The sequence below is a fragment of the Thalassophryne amazonica genome, chromosome 23 (assembly GCF_902500255.1).
Source record: "Thalassophryne amazonica chromosome 23, fThaAma1.1, whole genome shotgun sequence".
NCBI lineage: Eukaryota > Metazoa > Chordata > Actinopteri > Batrachoidiformes > Batrachoididae > Thalassophryne > Thalassophryne amazonica.
In genome coordinates, this window is record NC_047125.1 from 25,674,497 (window position 1) to 25,700,186 (window position 25,690).

General features: G+C 40.0%; 1 protein-coding gene across 1 annotated transcript in view; it reads left to right on the forward strand.

Annotated features, from left to right (window-relative positions):
* LOC117505418 (neurexin-2-like) overlaps positions 1–25,690 on the forward strand; it is a gene marked incomplete at its 5' end in the record, with an annotated part of 131,807 nt that overhangs the window by 71,372 nt on the left and 34,745 nt on the right. Inside the window, 3 exons of the mRNA XM_034165063.1 lie at positions 18,055–18,174; positions 21,127–21,508; positions 22,079–22,269. Of these exons, the coding sequence (XP_034020954.1) occupies positions 18,055–18,174; positions 21,127–21,508; positions 22,079–22,269 (693 nt within the window). The remainder of the gene's footprint in view (positions 1–18,054; positions 18,175–21,126; positions 21,509–22,078; positions 22,270–25,690) is intronic.

A 25,690-nucleotide genomic window follows, 5' to 3' on the forward strand; every position in this document is an offset into this window, starting at 1 on the left:
ATGACCACTGCAGGCTGGCTCCCCATAGAGGCCCATGTTAAAATGTCTAAACATGCAGAAATTTACAGTCTCACAGCCAAGTACAACAAACAGATTTGATCTCTATCGCTAGTTACCACATTCATGACAACTATATGGGGTGAATGTTTATTTAACTCATCAGTTTAAGCTATTTTATGCCTAAATGTTATGAATAATTAGGGGTGTGGTCACAGTACGTGCTGGAGTCTGGGCCCTGCTAACAGTGACAGGAAAACGAGCTGCTGTAGACTAAACTCGGTTGAATCATCTGTCTCTCTGAAACATTTTATGACAAATATTTGCGATAATAAGGTTTGCTGTGTGGTTAATTGTAATAGACCACAAAGGAAGTCTGTGCTGCAGCATTTCCGTTGAGAAAAAGTTTAGTTTTAAATTATATGTTCGCTCCTTGACTCAAGCCACCTGGTATGAAAACCACAAGCTGACAAAAATATTTATCAAACACCAGGCTCAAAGACAGCCTGTTACCCTTTGCTTCATTTATTTTGCCACACTTATTTCTTTTATTTCCTAATTGCATTAAGACTGTCTTTTCAGCTCACCATCTCGCAAAGAACAATAGATGAATCATCTGTTGGGCAAAGTCATTTGCAGTTATTTTTACTGTTTATTCATACAGAAGCATATTGCATTCACTTGATAAATTTTTTTTTTTTTTTTTTTTTTTTTTTGCTTGTTTTGCGGAGCAGTTATTTGTGTTTTTCTCAGTAATTTATTTTTGTCTGTTTTTCAGAATAATTATTTCTGTTTTTCTGAGTAATTTGTTTTTTGGTTTGTTTTTCCAAGTAATTTGTTTTTTGGTTTGTTTTTCTGAGTAATTTATTTTTTGGCTTGTTTTTCTGAGTAATTTTTTTTTTTTTTTTTTTGGTTTGTTTTTCTGAGTAATTAATTTTTTGGTTTGTTTTCTGAGTTTTTTTTTTTTTTTTTTGGCTTGTTTTTCTGAGTAATTTATTTATTTTTTGGTTTGTTTTTCTGAGTAATTTATTTTTAGGTTTGTTTGGGGTTTTTTTGGACTTTTTTTTTTTTGGTTGTTTTTTGTTTTTTACTATTTCTTGAGTCACCACATAGCCGGCCTGAATGCATTTCAAATGCATCCTCCTGTATCCGTGGAGCATACTGTATCTGTCCAACTGATACTGGAGAAAAACTGCTATGTCTAGCGGATCTCGAATGGACTTTCATTCTGAACAGCCGCAAAGTCCTCGGGTGCCTGCGTAGAGTCGAGAAACTAATGATCATACCATCTATATGACTTAAAGACAGGACAATCTCCCAGTGTCTTAAACCCAGATCAAAGTAAAACTTGTTTTACTTTGACATGTTTGTTACCTACTGACATGTTTGTTACCAAATCGAGCTCTCAATGTGTCTTCAAATTCTCTCTAAACTCAGAAAAAAATTGGTCCCGAGCAACAGAAGAAAAAAAATATTCAGAAAATCAGGAAAAATTACTCTGAAAAAACAACCATAAAAATAAATTACTCTGAAAAACAGAAAAACTCTGAAAAACAGAAATAATTATTCCAAAAAAACAGAGAAAAAATAAATTAATCAGAAAAACAGAAATAATTATTCCAAAAAAGACAAAAAAAATTAATTACTCAGAAAAAAACAAATGATTAATCTGAAAACAAACCAAAAATTAAATTCATCAAGTTAATGCAATACACTTCTGTAGATTCAGGAATACTTGCTTATCAAATAAATAAATGAAATGGAAAAACTTTTAATATTACACTGACACCATATTAACTGGCTGCTTGAGACTTGTTTGATGACTCCACCGCATTCATCACCATGAGCTTACATTTCGCTTCATAGCTTATTTTCTGGTTCACTTTCCTGACTTTTGAAGCTCTTTTTTTCAGGATGATCACTATCACAGTTGTAAGCTAACTAAAGGCAGAGAGGGAGGGGTGTGTGCGCATAAGAAATGTAAAATTCTACACCCTGAATATAACATTCAGATCGCCACAGTAGTAACAATGATAGATGTTAATATTGCTCTTGTAACTTTGTCCTTGTGCTTTTATCTGCATTCCTATCACATCTCACACTCTCCGCTGTTAGATGCCTCCTATTTGGATGGCGCACGTACTCATGCACGCACAGCATTCATTTGGATGTGCAGAGATAGTCCTGCACTCCTTCAAGACAGAAAATTTGATATGTGAAGATGGGAGCCAAACAGCATTATCGTCAAAGTTGGTCTGATCCTGATAAATATGAAGTGGAAAGTAAATCCCATCTCTCGCCGTAGCAGCCATGTTAACCCCTGCAGCCTTACGTAACCATCATCTGCTCTTTTACCGAAAATAAGTCCACACAGATCAGCAGTCGACACATAAGTTCTCAGATTTCTCATAAACCATTTTCCACAGCAGTAGAAAAGTCATTTGGACTTCAATCCATGGATATGGTGTGTGTGTGTGGGTGTGTGTGTGTGTGTGTGTGTGTGTGTGTGTGTGTGTGTGTGTGTGTGTGTGTGTGTGTGTGTGTGTGTGTATATAATAACCATTTAGTCAATGATGCTGCAATGCTGCCTGCAGAGTCATGGAGATGAAAACGATTTCAAGGATGTAAAACATATTAGTGGGGCAGCATAGCAAAACAATTGTTCATTTTGTGATAAAAGCATGGGATTTGGCACACATATTCTCAATTAACTGTTTATTTTCAGATATGGAGACATCCTGGAGCTGACCTCTAATGAGCTACAGGGGTCAATAAAGAATTACACAGGGGTCAAAAATTAAAAATGCTCCAATCATGCTGAAAACTATACCACATTATTTGTCTATCACAAAGATTCCAAAAAGGTATAGTTTTGAATATCTATGACTGAATGTTCTGGAGTTATGGGGTAAAAACAGCAAAAATGGTGACAAAGGTCACTTTTAGTTTGTACAGGGGTCAAAAGTTAAAGTTGCTCCAATTTTGATAAAAAGTGATGCAAATTATTAGTTGAAATAAAAGAATTAATAAATGGAATAGTTTTGACTGCGTTGAATGTTTGTTCTCCAAAGTAAAGGTCAAACAAGGTCGGCATCCATTGGATTCTACGACGTGTGACATATGTTACCCTGAACATGATGACTAAGCATGACAGATGGTGCAAACTATTCCTTTTTAAAATGCTATTAACCAATTTGCCAATTTCATCAAAATTGGAGCAACTTTAACTTTTGACCCCTGTACAAACTGAAACTGACCTTTGTCACCATTTTTGCTGTTTTTACCCCATAATTCCAGAACATTCAGTCACAGATAGTCCAAACTATACCTTTTTGGAACCATTACGCTCAGGCAAATGTGGTATAGCTTTCAATATGATTGGAGCTTTTTAAAATTTTGATCCCTGTGTAATTCTTTATTGACCCCTGTAGTTCATTAGAGGTCAGCTCCAGGACAGTTCCATATCTGAAAATAAACATTGGTTAATTTAGAATATGTGTGCCAAATTCCTTTTATCACCTAAATGAATAATTTTAATGGAAATTTTAGCTGCACCACTATATATATATATATATATATATATATATATATATATATATATATATATATATATATATATATATATATATATATATATATATATATATATATATATATATATATATATATATATATATAGAATGAAAGTCCCATTAGAATGATCGATTCTCCAAATAATAAACACACTGTAAAAGGTCTTGACTGGATGACTTTTTTTTTACACACACACACACGCACACACACACACACACACACACACACACACACACACACACACACACACACACACACACACACACACACACACACACACACACACACCAGCTAAAAGCCAGAGTGTGTAATAAAACACCATGATCCGTGTAATGTTATTGTTCTAAAATTCATTGTAAGTAAGTTGTATTGGAAGCACAAAATCACAATCCAGACCTGTAAAAATGTTGAAAATCTTTAACTTGTCATTTTAAAAGCTTCTCAAGAGGTGCCAAGATGGTATTTTTTTTTTCATGATTATTATTTGAAGCTACATTTAAACTGTTTTATGTTCACATTTTTTTAAAGTAAATATAAATTATGCTTGTTCTGGTTGTTTGGGCACCTTTTGTATAAACCACAACATCAGAGTTGTGTGTTTGATATATTTGATTGTAATTTCACAAATGAGCAGTGAACCTTATTATTATTTCAAATAGAAATCTGAATATTGTACAATAATAGCCACACTAAATTAAGATATAAATCATCGTATGAACAATACAAGTCTTTATATAAAATCTTAACACTTTTAGAAGCATCTCTGTGTCATGGTTAGTTTAAAGCTGGTGTTGTGTCGGTGCGCCCGCATGGTCGTCCTGTTCTGCAGACGCCAACCGACTGGTGTAATCGAGTGTGAAGGTTGAGAGGAGCAAACAACCATTAACCTCCCAAACACGGGCCGGCGTTGCCGTCTACAGAGGACGCTTCTTATTTTATTTATTTTATTTTTTGTCGTATCTGCACTTCTGCCTGTGTATATAAGTACAAGCCTGCACTCATGTTTATATAAAAGAAGGACGTGGCCATCTGGTGTCCGACTGGCCACGTAGACTGTTATTTACCCGTCCTGTGTGATGTCATAATGCCCTTCTGGCGGTATAGCGTGGCCGTGTTTGGCGCACTCAGGCCGGTGACCGACTGTTTGACATGCAACTGCGCGTGCTGGGCTCACGCCGTGCTGAACCGCGCCATCTGTTCAGGGCCCGGCCAGCCCAGGGGAGCACTCACTGCAGGCAGGTGTGAGGAAAGGGCACCGGACCCGTGGCTTGGCGAGGTTCCGCGTCCAAAAACTCATGAACCGCTGCCCTCCAAACGTTCCGGAGCATAAACAAGAGGGTGATGGAGTACGAGGGTGCATTTTCTGTTGGTCGGAAACAAAGCACATGCACAGTTCTTGTTTGTTATGTGGAGGGGCGTGGCTGAGGTTGATGGTACTCCTGATGGATTCACAGTGGACATCAAACCTAAAAATAGTCCGTTAAATCACTAATTCTAATCCAATTACATTTGTTCCGCAAATCTGATTGGTTCATCCTGTGAGATTTCAGATCATAAAATATCACGCTGACGGTGGCAAAATATTCGATGTTTCACATTTAATGTATTGCTCCACGCCCTGACCGCGTTGCTACGCAGGTGTCAATAACGGCACTGTGATTACAAACTGGCGGAGTGACGACGATGATGAAATGTGGATTCTGTTACAGAATTATTCAATGCAGTTGATGAGATGGAGAAATCTGTGGGTTTGTGCACAGAATTTCCAGTTTGGCACCAAGACGCTGTCGCTACGGTAAGCTTTGACGAGCCGACCGCACCCTTTGACAATTCGGAAAGTGGCCAGTCGGAGAGGCATCTCGTCCAGGTCAAATTACTTACAGAAAAATAAACCGTCCAAACAATGGAATTGGATTAGGATGGGAAGAACCCCCTTGTGTCTGATTTGCGGACATTAATGCTGGATTTTACAGTTGCAAATATCTGTTTTACCGGCTAACGCATCACCGGTAAAACTCAATTTGCAACTGTAAAATCCAGCATTAATGTCTGCAAATCATCAGACACAACGGGGTTATTCCCTAATTCTTATATGTCAGCGTGAAAAGTAAGACCCTTCGGCTGCTCCCTCTCTCTGGGTCGCCACAGCAGATCCAAGGTGGATTTGCATGTTGATTTGGCACAAGTTTTACACCGGATGACCTTCCTGATGCAACTCCACATTACATGGACAAATTTGGCGGAGGCACAATTTGAACCAGGGTAACTGGCTTTTATTTACTAGCAACTACATTTTGGAGCTTTTGGAAAAACCTGTGTGTACCCTATGAAATGTAGCAATCAATTAACCGATCAACCCAGCTGCAGACACAACTACAAAATGGAAAAAAAAAATGGAAAAATGGAAAATTTGAAAAATGGAAATTTCGTAAAATGGAAAAAAAAAAACCCCTATCACAAATACACCAGTCTATTCTTAGGAATTTTTTCCCCACAAAATGGTAATGCACAATTTTTATTTATTTATTTATTTTAACACGTTTATGTGCATTTATGTAATTTTCTGTGGGGAGGTTGTGAAGACATCAGACAACAATATGTGTCCAGGTGAAAAAATGTGACAAATTGCCAAATTTAATGTTAACGCTAAACCTAACGCATGCAGTACGTGTACGTTGCACATCTATTTGGAAAGTCATAGAAATATGAAGAAATTATCATGCTTTTTAGTAAAACATAGGAAGAGTGACATGAAAATATGTGTAATACACTCAGCCTCACAGAAAGGATTTTGTAGCATGTTGCTCTGCGTGGCTCGGCACAAGTCGGGTTAAACCCGAACTGGTTTTAAACACATTAGACATGTCCTTGGCTGACATGGCTTGGTGTAGACTCAGTGCAATTTGGTGTTTAAATTTAGCACAAAGGTCGATTACTGCAACAATGCAGAGTTGAGTATGTAGTGTTTGCTGGAGTTTGCCTGGATTTAGGTGGAGTTTCACCAGGTGCACTTGAGGCTGTCCAGAATTGAATGTGAGTTGGGCTGAGGAGATGAGGAATTTGACCAATTTCCTGAAAATAACCACTTTCCCCAACTTTTGCAGTCATGTGCCGGACTTGGAGCGCTTGGTGACGAATACGGTTATGAGAGCTGCTCCGGGAGATTAGCTGAGTTGTAGGCACTGAATGTAGCCAAGTGGAAGAATAGCTTTTGGCAAAGAGATTTTTTTGTACATTTGTTTGCTTTTTGTTACATCTGCAAAGTACTGATAGAAATGCTATACCTCAAGCTGTTTATTGATCTTTCCATTGTGACCATTTCCAGTGTAATACTGATTCTCAACCCTCTTCCCAATTTAAATGTCAATGCTGTGTCCGTTGTACTTGACGTGGTGCAGTAAGATTCATGCCAACGTATATAAAATCTCGTCCGTATGTTGTTTTTACTATCAAAGGTTCTGAATTTGATTGTCTTCAAGTGTCTACAGATGAACGCTGTTGGCTAGTTTCTAACTTCTACCATCGTTGTTGTTGTGGCACAGAAGATGGTCTCTTGGTCAATTCCTGGACAGGATGTTTGACGCGAAAACAACTGAACAGGTCCAGTCTTGATGTGCACTGTTTTTGACCGACACTTTTGCGGGAAGCTTCTACTGGTCAGGATCTTGCTCTCTCTCCTTTGTCTCCTCTTCTGTCTTTTTCATCCACAGTTTTTCGATCACTTCCACTCCCGTGCTGATCAGTGCTCACTGGATGGCTCGGCCCCTTGCTTGTTCTTCCCAGGTCTTCTGTTCGATGGAGCGACTCTTGAGGTTGTGCTTCAGGAGGTCCTTGTAGCGTTTCTTGTCTTCCTCTGGGCTGTTTTCCTTTGCTCAGCTGGGAGTTGGAGATCTGCCTGGAAAGTCTGCTGTCATTCATCCCAACAACGTGACCATCCACCGAAGCTGGTTCTTGATAATGATGACGGCACACTCTGTGCTCTGTAGCTTGGCTTCAACCAGCAGCATCTCACCATCTGTTGGCAACTAAACATCAGGTGGCTAAAGTAAACCACAGGGTTCTCACCAGGATTTTTCACAGCATAGGGGGGAACTTAGCGGGCGTAGTCGCACGACAAGTATTGCAGGTGCAACTATTGTAGGAGGGTCTGGGGCATCCCCCCTGAGAAAATTTTGAAATTTATAATCCTTTGAAACACTAAAAAAGCCCCCTTATGCTGGTTAAATCACTGCATAGGGGATCCAATTCACTGCATAGGGGTTCCAAGTCACTGCATTGGGGTTCCACGTCACTATGTAGGGGTTCCAAGTCGCTGCGTAGGGGTTCCAAGTCACTGCATAGGGGTTCCAAGTCGCTGCATAGGAGTTCCAAGTCGCTGCATAGGGGTTCCAAGTCGCTGCATAGGGGTTTCAAGTTGCTGCATAGGAGTTCCAAGTCACTGCATAGGGGTTCCAAGTTGCTGCGTAGGGGTTCCAAGTCGCTGCGTAGGGGTTCCAAGTCGCTGCGCAGGGGTTCCAAGTCGCTGCGTAGGGGATCCAAGTCGCTGCATAGCGGATCCAAGTCGCTGTGTAGGGGATCCAAGTCGCTGCATAGGAGGCCCCTATGCAGCAACTGCTCTGGCGAGAACCCTCCCTTACCAAAAAGTAGTACATGCAAGTATGTTTCAAGTATACTTCCAGTTTACTTTTTATATACTTATCAGTACTATTTTTTGGTAAGGGCTGAACTAATGTTATGTAAGGATCCCATCCCCCAAATGTCATATTTTGCAGTCTGGCGAAGTGGGTAGATTTCAAATTTAAATACCTCTTCCGAAATACTCCATACATGGCAACAGCAGAATGTCCTAGCACTTTGAATCTTGTCAGAGTATGTTAATCCACATGGGGGTGAAAACCCTAAATTGTTTCCAGAAAAGGTAAATTTTGTCTGTATTTATTCATATCGGATCGTGAATCGTTTATATGGTGACAGTTACCAAAATTCTAGCGGCGTCAAAGAAAATCCTTTGCATGAATTAGAGTGTTAAATAAAGTGAAAGGGGCTACATCTTTAAGTGTCATCCATCCTTTAATACCTTGAGTCCACATCTCATCAACTTCCTCACCCACACTCGCTCGCACGTGTCCTGTGGCACCACTTTCTCGGCTGGAGGAAAAATCTTTGCTGACGCTGCACTTCTCTCTCCATCTCCTGCTATCTTACTTTATCGAACACACACACACACAGACACACACACACACACACACACACACACATGCGCACTCTCACGTTTGACTCGACATTAATCTCACGTTCTCCAGCTTCTCACTACACAGACCTTATAACCTTAGACCTCAGTAAAAAATTTAACAGCTCCTTTTGGAAAAAGCGCACCACACGCGCCCTGCGGCCCAATTAGGAACTCTGGTTTGTTTGTGCGGCAACAAAGAACCGCAAGGAGATTGTGTGTGTGTGTGTGTGTGTGTGTGTGTGTGTGTGTGTGTGTGTGTGTGTGTGTGTGTGTGTGTGTGTGTGGGTTGAGCATCGTTGTGGGCTGTTCTTCTCTACCAGGTTTCTAAAAAGTGCAGAGGTAAGAAGCGCCTCCCACCGCCAAACCAGCAGCGTGTTTTACACAAAATGCATAATTGAATCTATTTTGGTTGCCCTTGTTTGAATAAAGAGCCAAATGGTGCCATATAATTAACAGGAACAAATAACCTGCTTAAATACAAACTTCTGAATATCTTTCGTTGAAGACTTCAGAGCAGAATTAGTCTACTTCATCTTCATTTGGTGTGAATTTTCATTGAAATCCAACAATTTAGGCGCAGTTGCACTTCGAGTGTCAATATCATATATAAATCACTGCAACACAGAATTCCTGAAAATTTATTGTAAGTTGTATTGGAAGCACAAAATCACAAAATCTCAAATTTAAATTGTAAAATTAAGGTAATCCTAACATGCATTAATTAGTCATCAGACCTCTTAAATTTAAGTCCTTTATAAGATGATTATTAATGTTATGTCATCATGATAAATAAGCTTATTTATACAACTGTGTGAAAAAGTTTCTCCATTGCATAAGAACATTATTAAATCACTGATTCTCTTGTCTGTAATAGAATAATAATAAAACAATTTGTTGGCCAGTGAATGTTATCAGTTATTAGGTAAAAAGAAAATTTAGTTGACAGCAGCTGGACTTCTTGTTGGTCTTCAAGCCATTTCAGTTTTTAAAACCTATTATTTGTTGAGTGTATGTAAATTCCACTCAACATTTTACCTTTACTATGCTTTATTATGCATAATTATGCTTTCATTAGCAGTTAATAATGCAATTACTAATGTTTAAGTATGCCATCGAAGAGTACTGGTTGTCAGCAAAGAGCAATGACTTGTAATCTAACAATGTGTGAGGCCATTACTAACACTTATGTTTATAAGGACTTATAAAGGTTTTATGACAGTTATGCAACATTTAATAGGACAATAATATGGAGATGGTTACCATTTATTTATATAGCAGCTTTACAACTGCTGTTCACCCAAGTCAGTAAATACATGTGATAGAACAAGAAAGCAAAACGGCACAGGGCAGAAGCTAGATGGAGTGCCGAGATATTGCAAGAGGGATCAAGATATGAATAAAAAAAAATGTGATGAAACTGGGAGATGAAATGACCAGTTGCAGGATCTTTCACAGGCGAGGCTCCAAAACATTGAGGGCTCGGTCACATCTGTACTTGAAGTCGCCACCAAGGAATGGCCGAGCAAAATCGACGTGTTAGCAGACCTGCTAAAAAGGAGTTTTATATGCGATGCATTAGCGGAGCTGCCAAAAGGAGTTTTATCTGCGACGCGCTAGCGGAGCTGCTAAAAAGGAGTTTCATATGCAATGCGTTAGCGGAGCTGCTAAAAAGGAGTTTTATATGCGACACGTTAGCGGAGCTGCTAAAAAGGAGTTTTATATGCGACGTGTTAGGAGAGCCACTAAAAAGGAGTTTTATATGTGATGCATTAGCAGAGCTGCTAAAAAAGGAGTTTTATATGCGACATGTTAGCAGAGCCGCTAAAAAGGAGTTTTATATGCGTGTTAGCAGAGCTTCTAAAAAGGAGATTTATATGTGACGCGTTAGCGGACCTGCCAAAAAGAAGTTTTAAGTGCGACGTGTTAGGAAAGCCTCTAAAAAGGAGATTTATATGCGATGTGTTAGCGGAGCCGCTAAAAAGGAGATTTATCTGCGATGCGTTAGCGGAGCTGCCAAAAAGGAGTTTTATCTGCGACGTGTTAGGAGAGCCGCTAAAAAGGAGATTTATCTGCAACGCATTAGCGGAGCCGCTAAAAACGGATATTTTTGACCTTATAACAGCATGAACATTCAACACATCATAAGACACACGGGGGTTGTTCCCATTCTAATCCAATTCCATCATTTGCACAGTTTATTTTTCTGTAGGTAATTTGGTCGGCGAGGCTTACCGTGAAGGAGCGAGTGGTGGCTCCAACAGCGGTCAGGGCACGGAGTAATCCATCAAATGCAAAATGTTATTTCTGTATCAGAATCCACATCAATACTTTTGTACGGTAACTTAAATTCATCCATTTCGGCGGCGGCACATGAATTTCTCTCACTCTGAGCGAACAGCGCTAACAGCTAGCAGAGCGTGCAGGCGGTGTTCTGACGAATTGAGTCTCAGAAGTTCCGTGTTGTGACAATAATTACACATGCACAGTTGTGCGCGCATGCACAGTTGCGCGCGGAGGAATCGCGCAGGAATCGCATTCAGCAGTAATGACATCTCGTCAGAACATCGGTCAGGGGGCGAAGTCATACATCTTTGGCCACAGGTCTAATGTTTGTTCCGTTCCACAGATATTATACACCTGATTATGTCACATGATTAACCAATCAGATTCGCGGAAAAAATGTAATTGAATTAGAATGAACTGTATTCTGAACTAGATGTGAACCCGTTGTCGTGATGCGCGGATGGGGAGCGACTACACGCTAGAGTTTAGGAAATTAAACCACTGGCTAGGATAGGGATGTCCCAACTCGACTGAGGTGATTGGACTCAGGTTTGATTGATCGTATTGGCTAAATTAAACATGAATCACTAACCCAGTGAGAATTTTTTGATGTGCACAAGCTGCCATTGAGAGTATTATAATGAGTTAGCTACCATAGGTACTGTAGCTCGGTGCTATAGTAGTAGTAGTAGTAGTAGTTGTAGTAATAATTGCTCAATTGGTGACAAATTTTCCTGTTGTGGGTTTTAAAGCAGTTTCTACTCTACTTGAGTTGATGTAATGAACCTGTCAGCCGGCGTGCGCTGCCACCTCGTTCCCACGTCCCTGAATAGCATAAGGAGGCGTAGATAATGGATGGGCACCAGCTCTACCTCTCCGTCTTTATCCCCTCTTTTTCATCTGAATTCACAGTGATGTCAGGCGTTACAGTTCCCCCTGGTCAGCGTTTGCTCTTGTAGGTTTTCTTTATTTTTGTCTTTATCTTTTGATGCTGCATGAAAAATCTATTTCAATAATCAGGTTTCTACCCTCGTCCTCACCCCCCCCCCCCCCCCACTCTCTCTCTCTCCCTGTCTCTCTTCCCCCTCCTTTTTTTTTGGTGATGCACGGCATCCTCTTCTTCTCCTGAGGGTGGGGCTGCTGAATCGGGAATGAAATGCAGAGCAGTTTCTCCCTCCGCTGGTTTTAATTGGACTGCAGTCCACTTAAATTCCCAGTCTCTCTCGTGTGTGTGTGTGTGTGTGTGTGTGTGTGTGTGTGTGTGTGTGTGTGTGTGTGTGTGTGTGTGTGTGTGTGCGTGCGAGCACAGACGCGGTGACATCACGGAGGCTCATGACTTGGAAATTCCTGAGTGCTACAGTCCCTGTTCTTAATTGTTCTCTTCCAGGGAGTCTGAGCTGCAGAGCTCCAACTGCTATTTATTGCTCCGTCCCATCTGTGAAAATGGCACCTTGTCAAATCAGGTAAATTGGTAAACTGCGTTGTTGGAAAAGGATCCCGCTGTTATGAAACATGAAACGTTGTCATTCCACTTCTTCTTTTCCATTAAAGTCACGGTTGAGAGAAAAAAAAAATGCAGAAAAGACAAATTGGGGGTGTAGAATTCTATATTCTAGAAGATACAAATACACTGTGTATTGAGTGTTGGCTTCACGTTAGCTGAAGGTCACTAACTGATATATTCCGAAGCACTGGCTCAGAAAACATCGTGATATGGTTAAAGGAATCCTAATATCTTTGCTGGATCCGGCCACTTGAAGCTGCCTCCAAAAGCAGGTCCATTCCCACAGAAGCTAATGTTAAAATGTCAAAAGTTTGCAGCACAACTAAATGTGTTTTAAATGTTTTCGCTATGGCTAGCATCCCTGTATATGGGGAAAAGTAGCTGTAGCCTGTTTTAGTTTTGGTGAGTGGTGGTCAGATCGTAGCCCTCTGGCTAGCATCCAGCTTAGAAACGCTTGTTTGCCCAAGAGCCATGTCAGGAACGCTTTGAGTTGGACTACGAGATCAACAGCAGTTTGCCGTTTCTTACCTAACATAAGCTTTACGGTGGTATTTTATCAATTCAAGCCTTGTTGCGTCTCCTCGTTGCACTTTCACATCCCAATTATCTTTCTCCAAGCCAGAGTGATTATCATCCTCGATCTCTCAACTTGTTTTGATTAGAGGTTTGACATAATAACATGCAACTGTGTGTGAAGTACTGCAGCAGCTCCAGTACCGCACTCTTTGAATAGTGACTAATGACAACAACCTACAGCCGTTGGCTTGACGGCTTGTGTTCCATTGATCCAATTGCATTAATCAAGGTTGTTTACAGAGAGAACACAGCGGCCGATGATGGATGATTGCTGGTAATTATGCACCAGCCCAAAAACATCACACCCCTCACTTGTGGAGGGCTGACACAGTCGATGGAAGTAATCTACCGGCTAGGCTATTTTTAAACCGCCGGAGAAATCTACTTGACACCACTTCAGCTTCCCGTGCAAGTTGTTGAGACGGTGCTAGCAAAAGCAGAGCAACGGGAGACTGCAACGCAGAGAGAAAGCGTCCGTTTTTGTTAGCTCAGCCTTTAGCCGTGCTCTCCGAGATGCAGCGCGATTTATGCATTTTAATAATTGCCTGCTCTTGTATTAATGAGGGCCGCGGCCTTGCGTTTTGTTTTTTTTTCCCCAGTAATGAGTTCTTCTCTCTGTCAGTGGCTGCATTAAAGGTGTGATGGCTAATTTAAAACACCGTTCCACCTATCACAGTGGCAGCGATGGGCACAATTTGGCTAATCCACTGACAGCTAATTAGCAAAGTTAACTTTTTTTGTGTGCAGATTGACTTTTCAGCTGACTTTGAAAACGATTAGTGGACCAATTAGCTTCTGCTAAATTTGGTTCGACAAACTTTAAGTCGGCTAACATTTTTTAGTTATTTATTTTTTTAAATGAAGTGTAAAGATTTTTTTTTTTTTTTCTTTTCTGTTGTAGCTGATACACATCATGGAGCCAAAGAAACATGGTAGTGACACCTTCAATTGTAAAAACAAAAGCGCAACGAAAAATGATGTCCACGACAAATGGACATCAGCCACCAGAAAGAACTCTGGATATCTGCTTAGTCATTTGTCAGTACCAACATTAGATGACAGCTACAATGGTTTCACTTGGTTTTTCAATGTTTTACTCAGTTTTATTGGATGCTATAGTGAGCTCAGCTAACAGCTAATTAGCTAAGCTAGCTTTTTGTGATTAGCTTTTTAGCTAACTATGAAAGCCATTCCAGAAACACTTTAGAATAAATTTAGTTACACAAACACACATGAATAAAATTTTATTGCCTTAACATAAAAAATTTAATAGCCAAAATCATTTCTCAACCATAAAAGTTTGTTCCTGTTAAGCTTATACACAATTTCAGTAAGGTAAACTGACACATCAGCAACAAAACATTGCGTTGAGATGAAACCGCAGATCAAGCCAGAATATGTTAATTAGGTCATTAATGGAATTTTCCATGTTTTCCATATACTTACTTTGGGTACTGTGAATAAAGTATAAACTACTTTTTAATTTGTTCAATTAATTATGTATCTTCAGCACCATAAGATCTTGACATGCTAAACCTTTTTGGGAACTTGCATGTTTATGCTTAAAAAAATATATTAAATATTCAGGTATTTGAGTCTTTTTATTTTTCAGGTTTTTAGATTAAAAAAATACATTTAAAAAGAAAAAGCCAAAGCTAAATTCCATAATATAAAAAGTAGTGGTTAGCGATAACTTCAGAACTTTCAGCCAGCAGGTTAGCAGTTACCGAAGGTAGCTGCTAACCTGCTCTGCTAAGGGTAACCGCTAATCTGCTCTGCTAAGGGTAACCACTAATCTTAGTGGTAGCAACGGGGTGGAGCATGGGCAAGATTGGCATGCCCGAGTGTACACACGTGCATTGATGATACTAAGCTAGCTATGCTTAACAAGCTAGGGAAGATTGGTTTGGCTGATTAATTAGCTTTTTCTCTTTTGCAGACTGGGCAGTGGTTGTAATAACACACAGTTTGGGTATGGGTATTAAAAACTATGAACGATGTATAGCCTCAATAACTTGGCAATATTAGTGTAGCAATCGCTACCTTACTTTCAATACCTGTTCATTGGTGCTACTGGTGCACACGTACAAATTAAAAACACTGCAACATGGACCTCTAAGATTCTCTATCTACAATAAGCCGTATTATGTCAGATATTAGCATGGAGTAGCACGGTAGCATGTTTATTTCTGCTGTGAACTTGGACATTTTAACATGGGATTTTATGGAGATTTGACTCACTTTTAGAAGTAGCCTCTAGTGGCCATTCGAAGAACTACAAGCTTTGCCACTTTCATGTGGGATTCATTCATCAGCACCAGGGTGTTGCTGCTTTGTTACAATGAATATGTTGCAATGTATTTTTGCTGGTTGTGGAAAAATCTTTTTTTTCCCCCGTATTTTAAAATAGGAAAAGCAAAACTACAACGACAATATCCAGAGTGAACTGGAAGGTGTTCAAATGAGGAGGTGTTTGGAAAATTTTACTGTGAATTAAATGTGCAGGATCTTAAAATAAAACGATGCCTTTGTCTAATGATGAGGTTCAAGACTTTCTTGTAATCTACTTGGCGGTTTTACAATCTTTCCCCCCTGTGAGCTGTGATGCAATTCATCCTCCATACCCGTAATCTGCCTAAGTAGCTTTGTTTTCCCTCTTCTCTTTCACCGACGCCAAATTCTCTTGGTTGATGTGTAAATCTACAAAACGGCCAACAGACACCGATTCTGAACAACTTTACTCTGTTGTGGTATTGAGTGGTTGTGTGCAGTCTGTAGCTCAGTGAGATATTAGTTTGGCTTTAAATACGATGCCTGTGTCCGTGTCAAGTCTAGGAGCTGCATCCACCACACTATGAAGCCATGTCTGGACCTGGATGGCAACCATCCAGGCAGACAACTGGACAATCCCCACATCTGGAAAGTAATCATACACATCTACTGTCGCCAGGTGAAATGTGGGTGTCCCCTTGGCCTTTTCCAATTGGCCACTTAAACACAAATGTCATAGGTGGTGTTTCCTCACAATGCAAGAACATCCTCAAACCTTCCTTCAGCAACAAAGGAACTGAAGTCGCTGGTTTTTACAACCCAACATGAGTCTGAACCGATAGAGCTTAAGAGGTTATCCAAAGTGAATGGGACAAGTGATGCCATGAAGATGTTTAAAATGACGACTCTATTGCCGAAAAACACATTTGTATGCGTGCACGTGTAGTTTAAATGTCATTTCTGATTCATTTCATTTTCATATTTACCTCACTGACCAAACAGCCAGCGTGCGAAAAAGCATTTTAGCATAAAAAACAGGAAATTTTGCACAATTTCCAGATAGGTCCAGAAAAATGTGTACTAAAATCGCATACAAAAACTCCAGGACTATCTCCCCCGTGGCTTTTTCCGAATTCAAGATGACATCCATAACTGGAACCATTTCCTTATTTTTTTTCCCCCAAATCTTTGCTTCTGGGAAAGTTAAAAACCTAATTTAACTGTCTAAAAGTAAGTATTAACTTTTTTCCAATGGTTATGTAGAGGTTTTGAGAATTGGAAATGACACAAACAAAGATTGTGGACGTGCAGTGCATCTGGAAAGTATTCACAGCGCTTTACCATCCACATTTTATGTTGCAACCTTATTCTAAAATGGACAGAAAATTTTTTCCACAAAATTCTACACACAGTACCCTATAATGACTATGTAAAAAAGCCTTTTTTTTTTTTTAGATTTTTACAAATTTCAAAAATATAAAAAACTTAAAACCCTAAGAGAAAGTTATCAACTCTAACTTACAAACTTAAGTTAAAACAACTTAATTCATTCAGGTTTTGCCAATTATAATGGTTCTTTAAGTTTTTTTCAAATATTCTCTTTTTTCAGTGTATTGCTTCCAGACATGTTTATAAATGAGTCTGTAGCCATTTAGGACACAATCTTGGGTTTCTGAATCTGTCCTGAAAATTTCTGCTTTTTGTGCAAAATTTCCCTTATACGGCTATTTTTTTAAGCTAAAATGCTCGATAGACTTCATCTGAGCAAAGGTTTTTTTTTTTCTTTTCCTCACCATTAAAGACTAGATCCTTTACTAAAATAACATGTAGCATTACTGTGGTCTTCTTTTTGTTGGACCCGCGTTAATCTCATCCATCCTGTTTGGTTTGTCCTCTGTCTCCGTAATAGGCGCCACGCCCAACACCTCCCAGATTGGGAACCTCTGATTGCTCCTTGTTGATGTAATAAGGTTCTGTCATTGGCGGGATATAAATAGCCTGATTTCCTCTTTGGGAAATAAAAGGCACTTGTGTAAATATGTCTGTAATAAGCAGCTCTGCAGCACCATATGTTGTTGCGTCAAACCGTCTCCTTCAGCAACGGAGATGACGACGGCGGTGGGAAGGAGAAACAAAGGGAACTGGGAGCCGAAGGGTCTGGAACGGGACAATTTAGGAAGCAGATCCGTCTGAGGGAAGGATGAGCAGTTAAAGCATGTGTTCTCACCTATCAAATCTCTCGGCTTAAAAGCCACATTAAGTTGTTCGTGTGTACCGAACTGAACCGCGAAATGCTCCGTGAAAGCAAAACACGTCATTGTACAATGCGCGTAAACGACGGTATCTTCCTGCCTGTTTTAATCTACTCGCTCAGCTGGTTATGGCACATTTGTCCAAGAAAATGCCAGATTTTGCAGTCTGCCAGGCCATATTTTTAGTTCCTTTTTATTTCAAGCATAGTCGAGAAATCTACAGTGTGAAATTGCACAGCCATGTTTTTGCAAACATGCAGGTTTTCTTTAAAAGGTCTGTCACCTGTGTGCGTGTGTGAGTGAGAGGGTGCGCGAGTGCATGCTCCCGCCATGCTGCTCGGTAATTAGGCTCCTCTTGACTGCAGGCAAAGGACCTGAAATGCTGTTCGCGGGGCAGAAGCTGAACGACAACGAGTGGCACACGGTGAAGGTGGTGCGGCGAGGCAAGAGCCTGCAGCTGTCTGTGGATAATGTCACAGTGGAAGGTTAGTGGGTCAACACTGGAGTTGTGAAGGTAGACGCGTCGGTGTGCCCAATGTCTAGACCGGCAATAGAATCAGACCAGGAAGATCGGGGTAAAGGCTTTCGGGTACCGCCCAAATAAATGGGGTTCGATTCCTCTTGGTGCTTCCTGTTTGAGACCTTGGACACGACACTTCATCTACATGGTCCCAACCCACCTATCTGTAAATGGGCATCAACCTCAACTGGGGAAGTAACCTGTGGTAGATTGGCTTCCCGTCCATGAGGTGTCAGACTCTTGTCCAATTGATGGTACGGTACCCAAGAATAAATGCTAAACGCCTTAGAACCTCAGAGCCTGCATCAGACTTACTTGACCTGTAGCAGTCGACTCATAAATCGGTGTCTGGGAAACTGAAATGTCTAAACACCCTGCGCAATCTAAGGTACCAGTCAAACGTAGAATATTCAACGTGTGACTGAAGATACAGATTTACCCAACCCAGTTGTGCTCCCATCACGAAATAACTCACAATTTTGTGGCAAGGTTGTTTATCTTAGTATTACTAACCCTACCCCTAACCATAACCTCCCCAGACCTCCCTGACACACTTTTCATTTCGTGCTCCCATCACGGAATGTATCTGAATGAATTTGTACCCCCGTTAAGAAAATTTGGCACTTTTCGTGACATTATCACAAACCAATATGATGCTAAATCATGAAATGCCGTGAGATATAGTTGGATTTACCATATATTTTTGGTCAATGTGGGTATGAACATGATTATACCCATAGTTGTGGTTTGAACTTGGCCACGGCACTATTTGGCTTTTGGTAACTGTTCTTTTCCTGGGGTACAGTGATTGTATAATAAAAATCTGTCTAAAAATAAAAACTAAAAAATTTTGGGGTTTCTAACATCAATAAAGGATCAAATCGACACCTTAGCTCTCAAAGAGGTAACTTGTTCAGTAGAGTTCAAAAACAAAAGTACAAGACGGAGTCCAGGAGCAGGACATGAAACCCTGAAGTCGTGGTTCATATGAAAAATAAAGGTGGAATATGGATCGTGGGAGTCTTTGTCATGATTTGCAACAGCCAGCGTTTTAATTAACAGCCTTCCAGTTTCATTCACAGCACACCGCCCAGGAAACTCAATATAAATTGTGGCATGTCGGGTGCTAACAACACATTTCTTCACATAGGTTTGTTGTTTAATTCACAACAGGGATGGAAACTGTAGTTGGCCTGTGTGAATCTTTGGTTAAAAAACTAACATGCTTGCATTATTACCTAATTTTATAAAGGCCCAAACCAAGCCCTGTGGTACACCCTTGTCCAAAAATACATTGTTGTGAATATATGGCAACCTTGATTACAAGACAAGGGTAACCTCTAATTTTTCACCAGTGGTCTAACACACTAAGACCACTTAAGACCACTAACTTTTAATAATAATAAATTAAAAAAAAAAACTTAAAAAAAAACAATCAGAGTACTGATCAGACTCCAGAATAACATTCAACAAAGATCCAAATATCAGAGTAAAAGTGATTAAGGCCACAAGGACAATTTTGTACAAAGCTACAAAAATTAAAACTGTATGATATGCAATAGAAAATAGAAAAAGGCTTTAAGACCAGTCTCAAAAATGTCAATGGACGTTGCCTTTCAAATCCCAACAGGAAAAGGCTCTAAAACCTGCTGACTACTTCTTTTTTCTGACCGACAGTATTTTTAAGGAAGTCTTTTTGGCTCCACCATTTCTTGGCTGCTTGAGAGTTATTTGGTGATTGCTGCATTGATCACCATGATCATAAATTTGACACAGCTGATTGTTGCAGATGTATAAGATATGTAAAAGCCTAAACTTTTTCCAGCTGTGAAGACAAAACAATAACAACAAAATTGTATAGTGTTATCTGGATCTGGACCAAAATACAGCATAGGCAGCAAGAGGATCTTTGATCAAAGACTTGGAGCCTTAGATACATTTTTGTTCATCCTGAACACTCGTCTTAAATCTTGAGCTTTAATCTCGATCACTGGCCTTTGATCCGAACCATTTATCTTTAACACAGTACTTAGTTGCTAATTGTTAAGGGCTTTGTTTGTTTACAGCAAATTCTGCCATATTATCCTGATTATTTAGATGCTTTCATCAAGATTAAAGGAATCGGGATCGGACATTAAAGCTCAAAGGCAGGATCCACCCGGCTATACTAAAATAAGAAATGGAGTGAAATGGTTATGAAATGGAGCCTAATAGTCATGAAATAGGGGTAAAATGTCACGCAATGGAGCAGACTGACCCAGACTGACTCCAAATATGACTAAATATGATTCAATTGATTACTTTTATTTCATTATTTTTAAGCGAAATGGAGCGAAATGCAGACTGATAACGAAATGGGGTTAAAACGTAACGAAATGGAGCAGACTCATCCATTGACTGAAGTTTCATCTCTTGAACGCCAGATGGCGCACCTACCCCTACTACATATACTGAGCACATCTCACAAAAAAAAAACAAACGCCAAACAGTTAAATAAAAGTCCAGATTTGGAGTCAGTTTGGTTCATGCTCCTCCATTTTGTTACATTTTACCCCCACTTTGTGATTATCAGTCCCCATTTGGCCCCGTTTCGTCCATTTCGTATTTTAGTTTGGCCCGGATCCACCTTCTTTATCTCAGGAAACTATGGCGAGAATGTGAACTAATAGTGGCTTTTTCTAAGTTGCTTGTTATGTAGTTATCTTGTTAATTGAAAATTTTTTCAAAATAACCTTACTGTATAAATTTGTAAATTATAGTTTGTTGATTTAGCAAAAAAAAAAAAAGTGTATTTCGTTTGGTGCCTTCATCATGAAGTATGAAATTAGGGTACGTTTGTCAGTGTTCAATACATGACAGCTGTGAAATGAAAATGTATTTCTGCTGTCGGCTTATTTCCTTTGCTCTCCTTCTCTAGGCCAGATGACTGGTGCGCACACGCGTCTTGAATTCCACAACATCGAGACGGGTATCATGACTGAGCGCCGCTTCATATCTGTGGTCCCCTCCAACTTCATTGGCCACCTCCAGGGCCTTTCCTTCAACGGGATACCCTACCTAGACCAATGCAAAAACGGTGACATCTCCTACTGTGAGCTCAATGCCCGCTTTGGTATGCGCCACATCATCGCCGATCCGGTGACATTTCGAACAAAAGGCAGCTACTTGGCGCTAGCCACGCTGCAGGCCTACGCGTCCATGCACCTCTTCTTTCAGTTCAAGACCACCACCCCCGATGGCCTGATGCTCTTCAACTCTGGAGACGGAAGTGATTTTATTGTCGTAGAACTGGTGAAAGGGTGAGTTTGCTTTGGAAACACACAAACGCATCTGCATGCTAACTCACCAATTCAGCTAAACTCCGTGTCCAAATTGGATTCAAAATCAAATTCACTGAGTACAAATGGCCCTAATTTGTTATTTATTAACATATTGTTTCATTTCAATGCCATTGCTGAGGTGCACAGATACAAAAAAATAAATGGCTAAATGGTGGCGCTGTCCAAATAGTAATGGACCCAACTGGACATATTAGATATGGGAGCGTAAAAGAGACTTTGAGAGTTTGTGTGTATCCTAAATGTCTTTGACAGGAAACACAAAAGTGAAAAGGAGATATTGTGATGAAACAAAAGCCGAATGTCGTTAAATCGTCAATCAGTGAATCAGGACGATTGTTGAGTTGAGTGCCATTGACTCTGACTGATCATCAGCAAATCTGCTACGATGAGAAAATAGTTTGATTTGCAGAGTGGAGACAAAGCAGCTGTATTTTGAATGATTTCTGTGACAACTGCTTTGATTTAGACCTTTGTCCTTCAAGGGAAGCGTTTATGCTAGCGGGTTGATTATCGTGTCTTTCTTCACAGATACGTCCACTACGTCTTCGACCTTGGCAACGGGCCATCGCTAATGAAGGGAAACTCAGACAAGCCGCTCAACGACAACCAGTGGCACAATGTGGTGGTGTCCCGGGATGCAAACAATGTACATACGCTCAAGATCGACTCACGCACCGTTACTCAGCACTCCAATGGCGCACGCAACCTGGATCTCAAAGGTAACAGCTAGCTGCGTGTCACCTTATAGCAGATACGACTGTCCCATCTCTACTGAAGCCATCGTAGGGTGTCCATTTAGCATTCCAAGAAATTCTCAACGAACAAATGTGACCTGGATTAAAGATCAAAATGGCTTTTTACTTGGCACTGGAAAAGTCGAGGCCAAATGCCTAAGGTAACATCATGTTATCATGCTCGTTTAAGATGGCATTGCAGGAGATGATTTATAGCTTTGTTGTCTTGTCAAAATTTTATGTACACCAGCTAACAGAAATGTGCATTAAGCACAAAAAAAAATCCTACGTTGGTCAACTGTATCAATCCTAATTGTGGCAGGACGCAAGTCGCTCACAAATTTGGATGTAAACAGATCTACGGGGAATTCTCATGTCTAGCACATACTGAAATACACAAAGTGCCACTTGTACTGTATGTACCACTCCCTATGTTTTCGTCTTTCTATAACGTAACCTAACTCTTGATATCCTACCTTATGTAACTACACCTAGGTACCAAGACTACGCAAGGACTCGTTTTCCGTCTTCCACTTCATGAAATAAAAACCTTTGCCTCAGCAGATATTTACACAGAAAAGGCAATAACAAAGTAAAATTCTTCACCAGAGGTATTCCAGCATGTCCAAAACACAACAGTGCTGACTAAATCCGACCAGAAAACAATAACCACTCATCACCTTTATCCTTGTGTGTTCCTTTGTGTTTGTTTTCTTTAAAATTGTCGGTTTCCCCTGAGCTGTCTGACCAAGTCTTGGAGGAGGAGAAAAGCCACTTAACTTGACTTCCACCTTCAATATGATGATCTTTTGATAGTTACGAGTTGTAATTTGGGTTTATAGTACTCTAATAATAGGCATTGTCCCAAGCCCTTAAGTGGGAATCGTTATCTCTTGGAGATGGCAGCTGGAAGCTCTAGTACTGGTATAATACCTCAGTAGTAAGTTTTTGGATGCTTTAGATGGGCATTGTCAGTTTGTTAGTGTGAACATGGGGAATCATAGAATAAAGCATTGGCAAGATTTTAAAGAAAACTCTTGACTTTTGACAAACGGGGGTAGATGGGGCATCGCCGCCAATGCAAGAACTCCTTTGAGTTCCTGCCTGCACCAATGTTGAGATTTGCTCTGGAAGCTCCGCTTTGATTTTTGTCATGCCCCAGAGTTGGGAAAACTCCAGAGGGTACTGGGGATTGTTGTTATGGAGTCGCATCAGAACTCTGGATGATTCCCGAATGGTGCCAAGGGCTTTGAGGAGACAGAAAGATCAGAAGGCTCACCTGAGCTTTGGTGGAAGACACTTTTTGTAGACAAACCTAGGTTTGCTTTTCTTTCATCCTTTGATGCACACTTTGTGCGTGCCACACCACAACAAGGTTCACTAAACTACACATGAAGAAACATGAGAACATGAGAAATTAAATGATGGTAGATTTAGCAGCGAGACATGCTAGTTCAGGGGTAAATAAAGCTATAATCGCATGAGCCTTGGAGAATTAATTTAAATGCTGAACTTGATCTATGTTATTTAGCAGCATAATCAGTAATTATTTAAAAATAAACAATCCTTGGACTCTATGTATAGCACCAGCAGCCTTAGCTGAATATGTGAAAAACGAGTCTTTTTTTTACTGTAGATTGATGGCTGTAATTAGGTTTACTGGATTTTGATTGATGACTTCTGTTAAGACTGTGGCAAAGAGTGCTGTCAGTCAAGTATGAAATTAGATAAGAGTCATTACGGCTGCGTTTACACTATGCCACTCGGTGTGAATTACTGTATATTGGATTTGTGGTTCCAATCACTCCAGACCAACTGACATAGCGCAGTGTGAACGCTCATGAACTGGAATTAGACCATATTTGTACTGAGTACTTAATTTGGGGATTCCGACTCCTTTTATTAAAATATACACCTATGTGGCTGTTGGCAATTAGCATTAGCATAGGGGATTGTGTTTATTATGGTTATGATGTACTGATTAACCCTAACAGATAATGTAGGCTCTTAAGTTTGTATGGTTTATGCTAACAGTTAGTGCTTAGCCAGAAATGTTGGCATTGACAGCTTTTTACTTGAAAAATGTGGTAATGGGAAAGAAATGCACTAATCTCAACCTCTGTTAGCTTTCTATTAATTAGCACAGGATGCTGCTGTGTATCGCAGATAGTTTAGATAGTCACATACTGTATAAAAGCTAACATTAGCAGATAGCAAAGCTAACCGTGGTAAATGCTCATGTTTGGCTCTACAGGTGGTTAACGCTAAGGCTAAGTGTTTGATTCTAACCGTGGTTGTTGCTAACTATTACAGATATGGTCAGGAACATAAAGTACGTGCACATTTTTGTATCTTTGCTCAAATTCAAACGGGCCAGACCTCAGAAGGTTTTGGTGAAACCTAATCATGCTCAAATATGACCGATTCTAAAGCCAAACAAGGAGAACTCAACCAAAAATGGAAACTCAGACGTGATGAGGTTCTCGACTCAGATCGATCGACCATACACAGGGATTGACGCAAACAATTTAATAAGAATCCACAAAATAAACACAATCACCGCCAATGATGCAATGAGTACTTGGTATGACCATTGTATTGTACCATGCCGCAAAATCAAATCAACATTCGTAGTGTGTTGGTGCACAGAGGTTCAACCTTCAAATGAAAGGTATTTGATCAGGGTCAAATGCTAGTTATCAGGATTAAAGTTCAGGTTGAACCTGAACTTTAATCCTGATAACTAGCATTTGACCCTGATCAATAACCTTTCATTCGAAGGTTGAATTCTAATTGCTGATTTTCATCCTGATGTCTGACCTTTGGTCCTGATCATTGCCGTTTGAGTCTAATCTTCGATCCAAAATACTGCAGTTTATCCTGATTGCTGGTATTTCAGCCTGATCTTTGATCCTCATCTCTCACCTTTCATCCTGATCCCTGACATTTATTTCAAACATTACTTCCATTTCATTACTAAGTGGTGCTTGTATATTTCTCTATTTGTTTGTGGTACTTTGATTATGTAATAGGTATCAAAAGAATGTGGAAAGCCAGTATCAAAGTGGCAGGTCCTGACCGTTTGCAGATCTTTCATCCTTATTACTAGCTTTTTACCTTGATCCGGATCACTGAACCCGAGATGGTCAGCTTTGATCCTAATTGCTGACCTGATCTTTGACCTTGATTACTTACATTTCAATCTGATCTTTAAGTCTGATCATGAAAATAAATCAAAGTTGTTTTTGTTTCCTAAACAGCTGATTTTGCTACCAACTCTCGTGGACATCGGTTTGTGTGCATTTACTACATTCTACTAACCAGCAAACGGCAACACTCACATCCCAGTACCCACCTTAACAGAAATGACAAAACATCAGGGGATTAGTTTTTTGAGTATAAACAT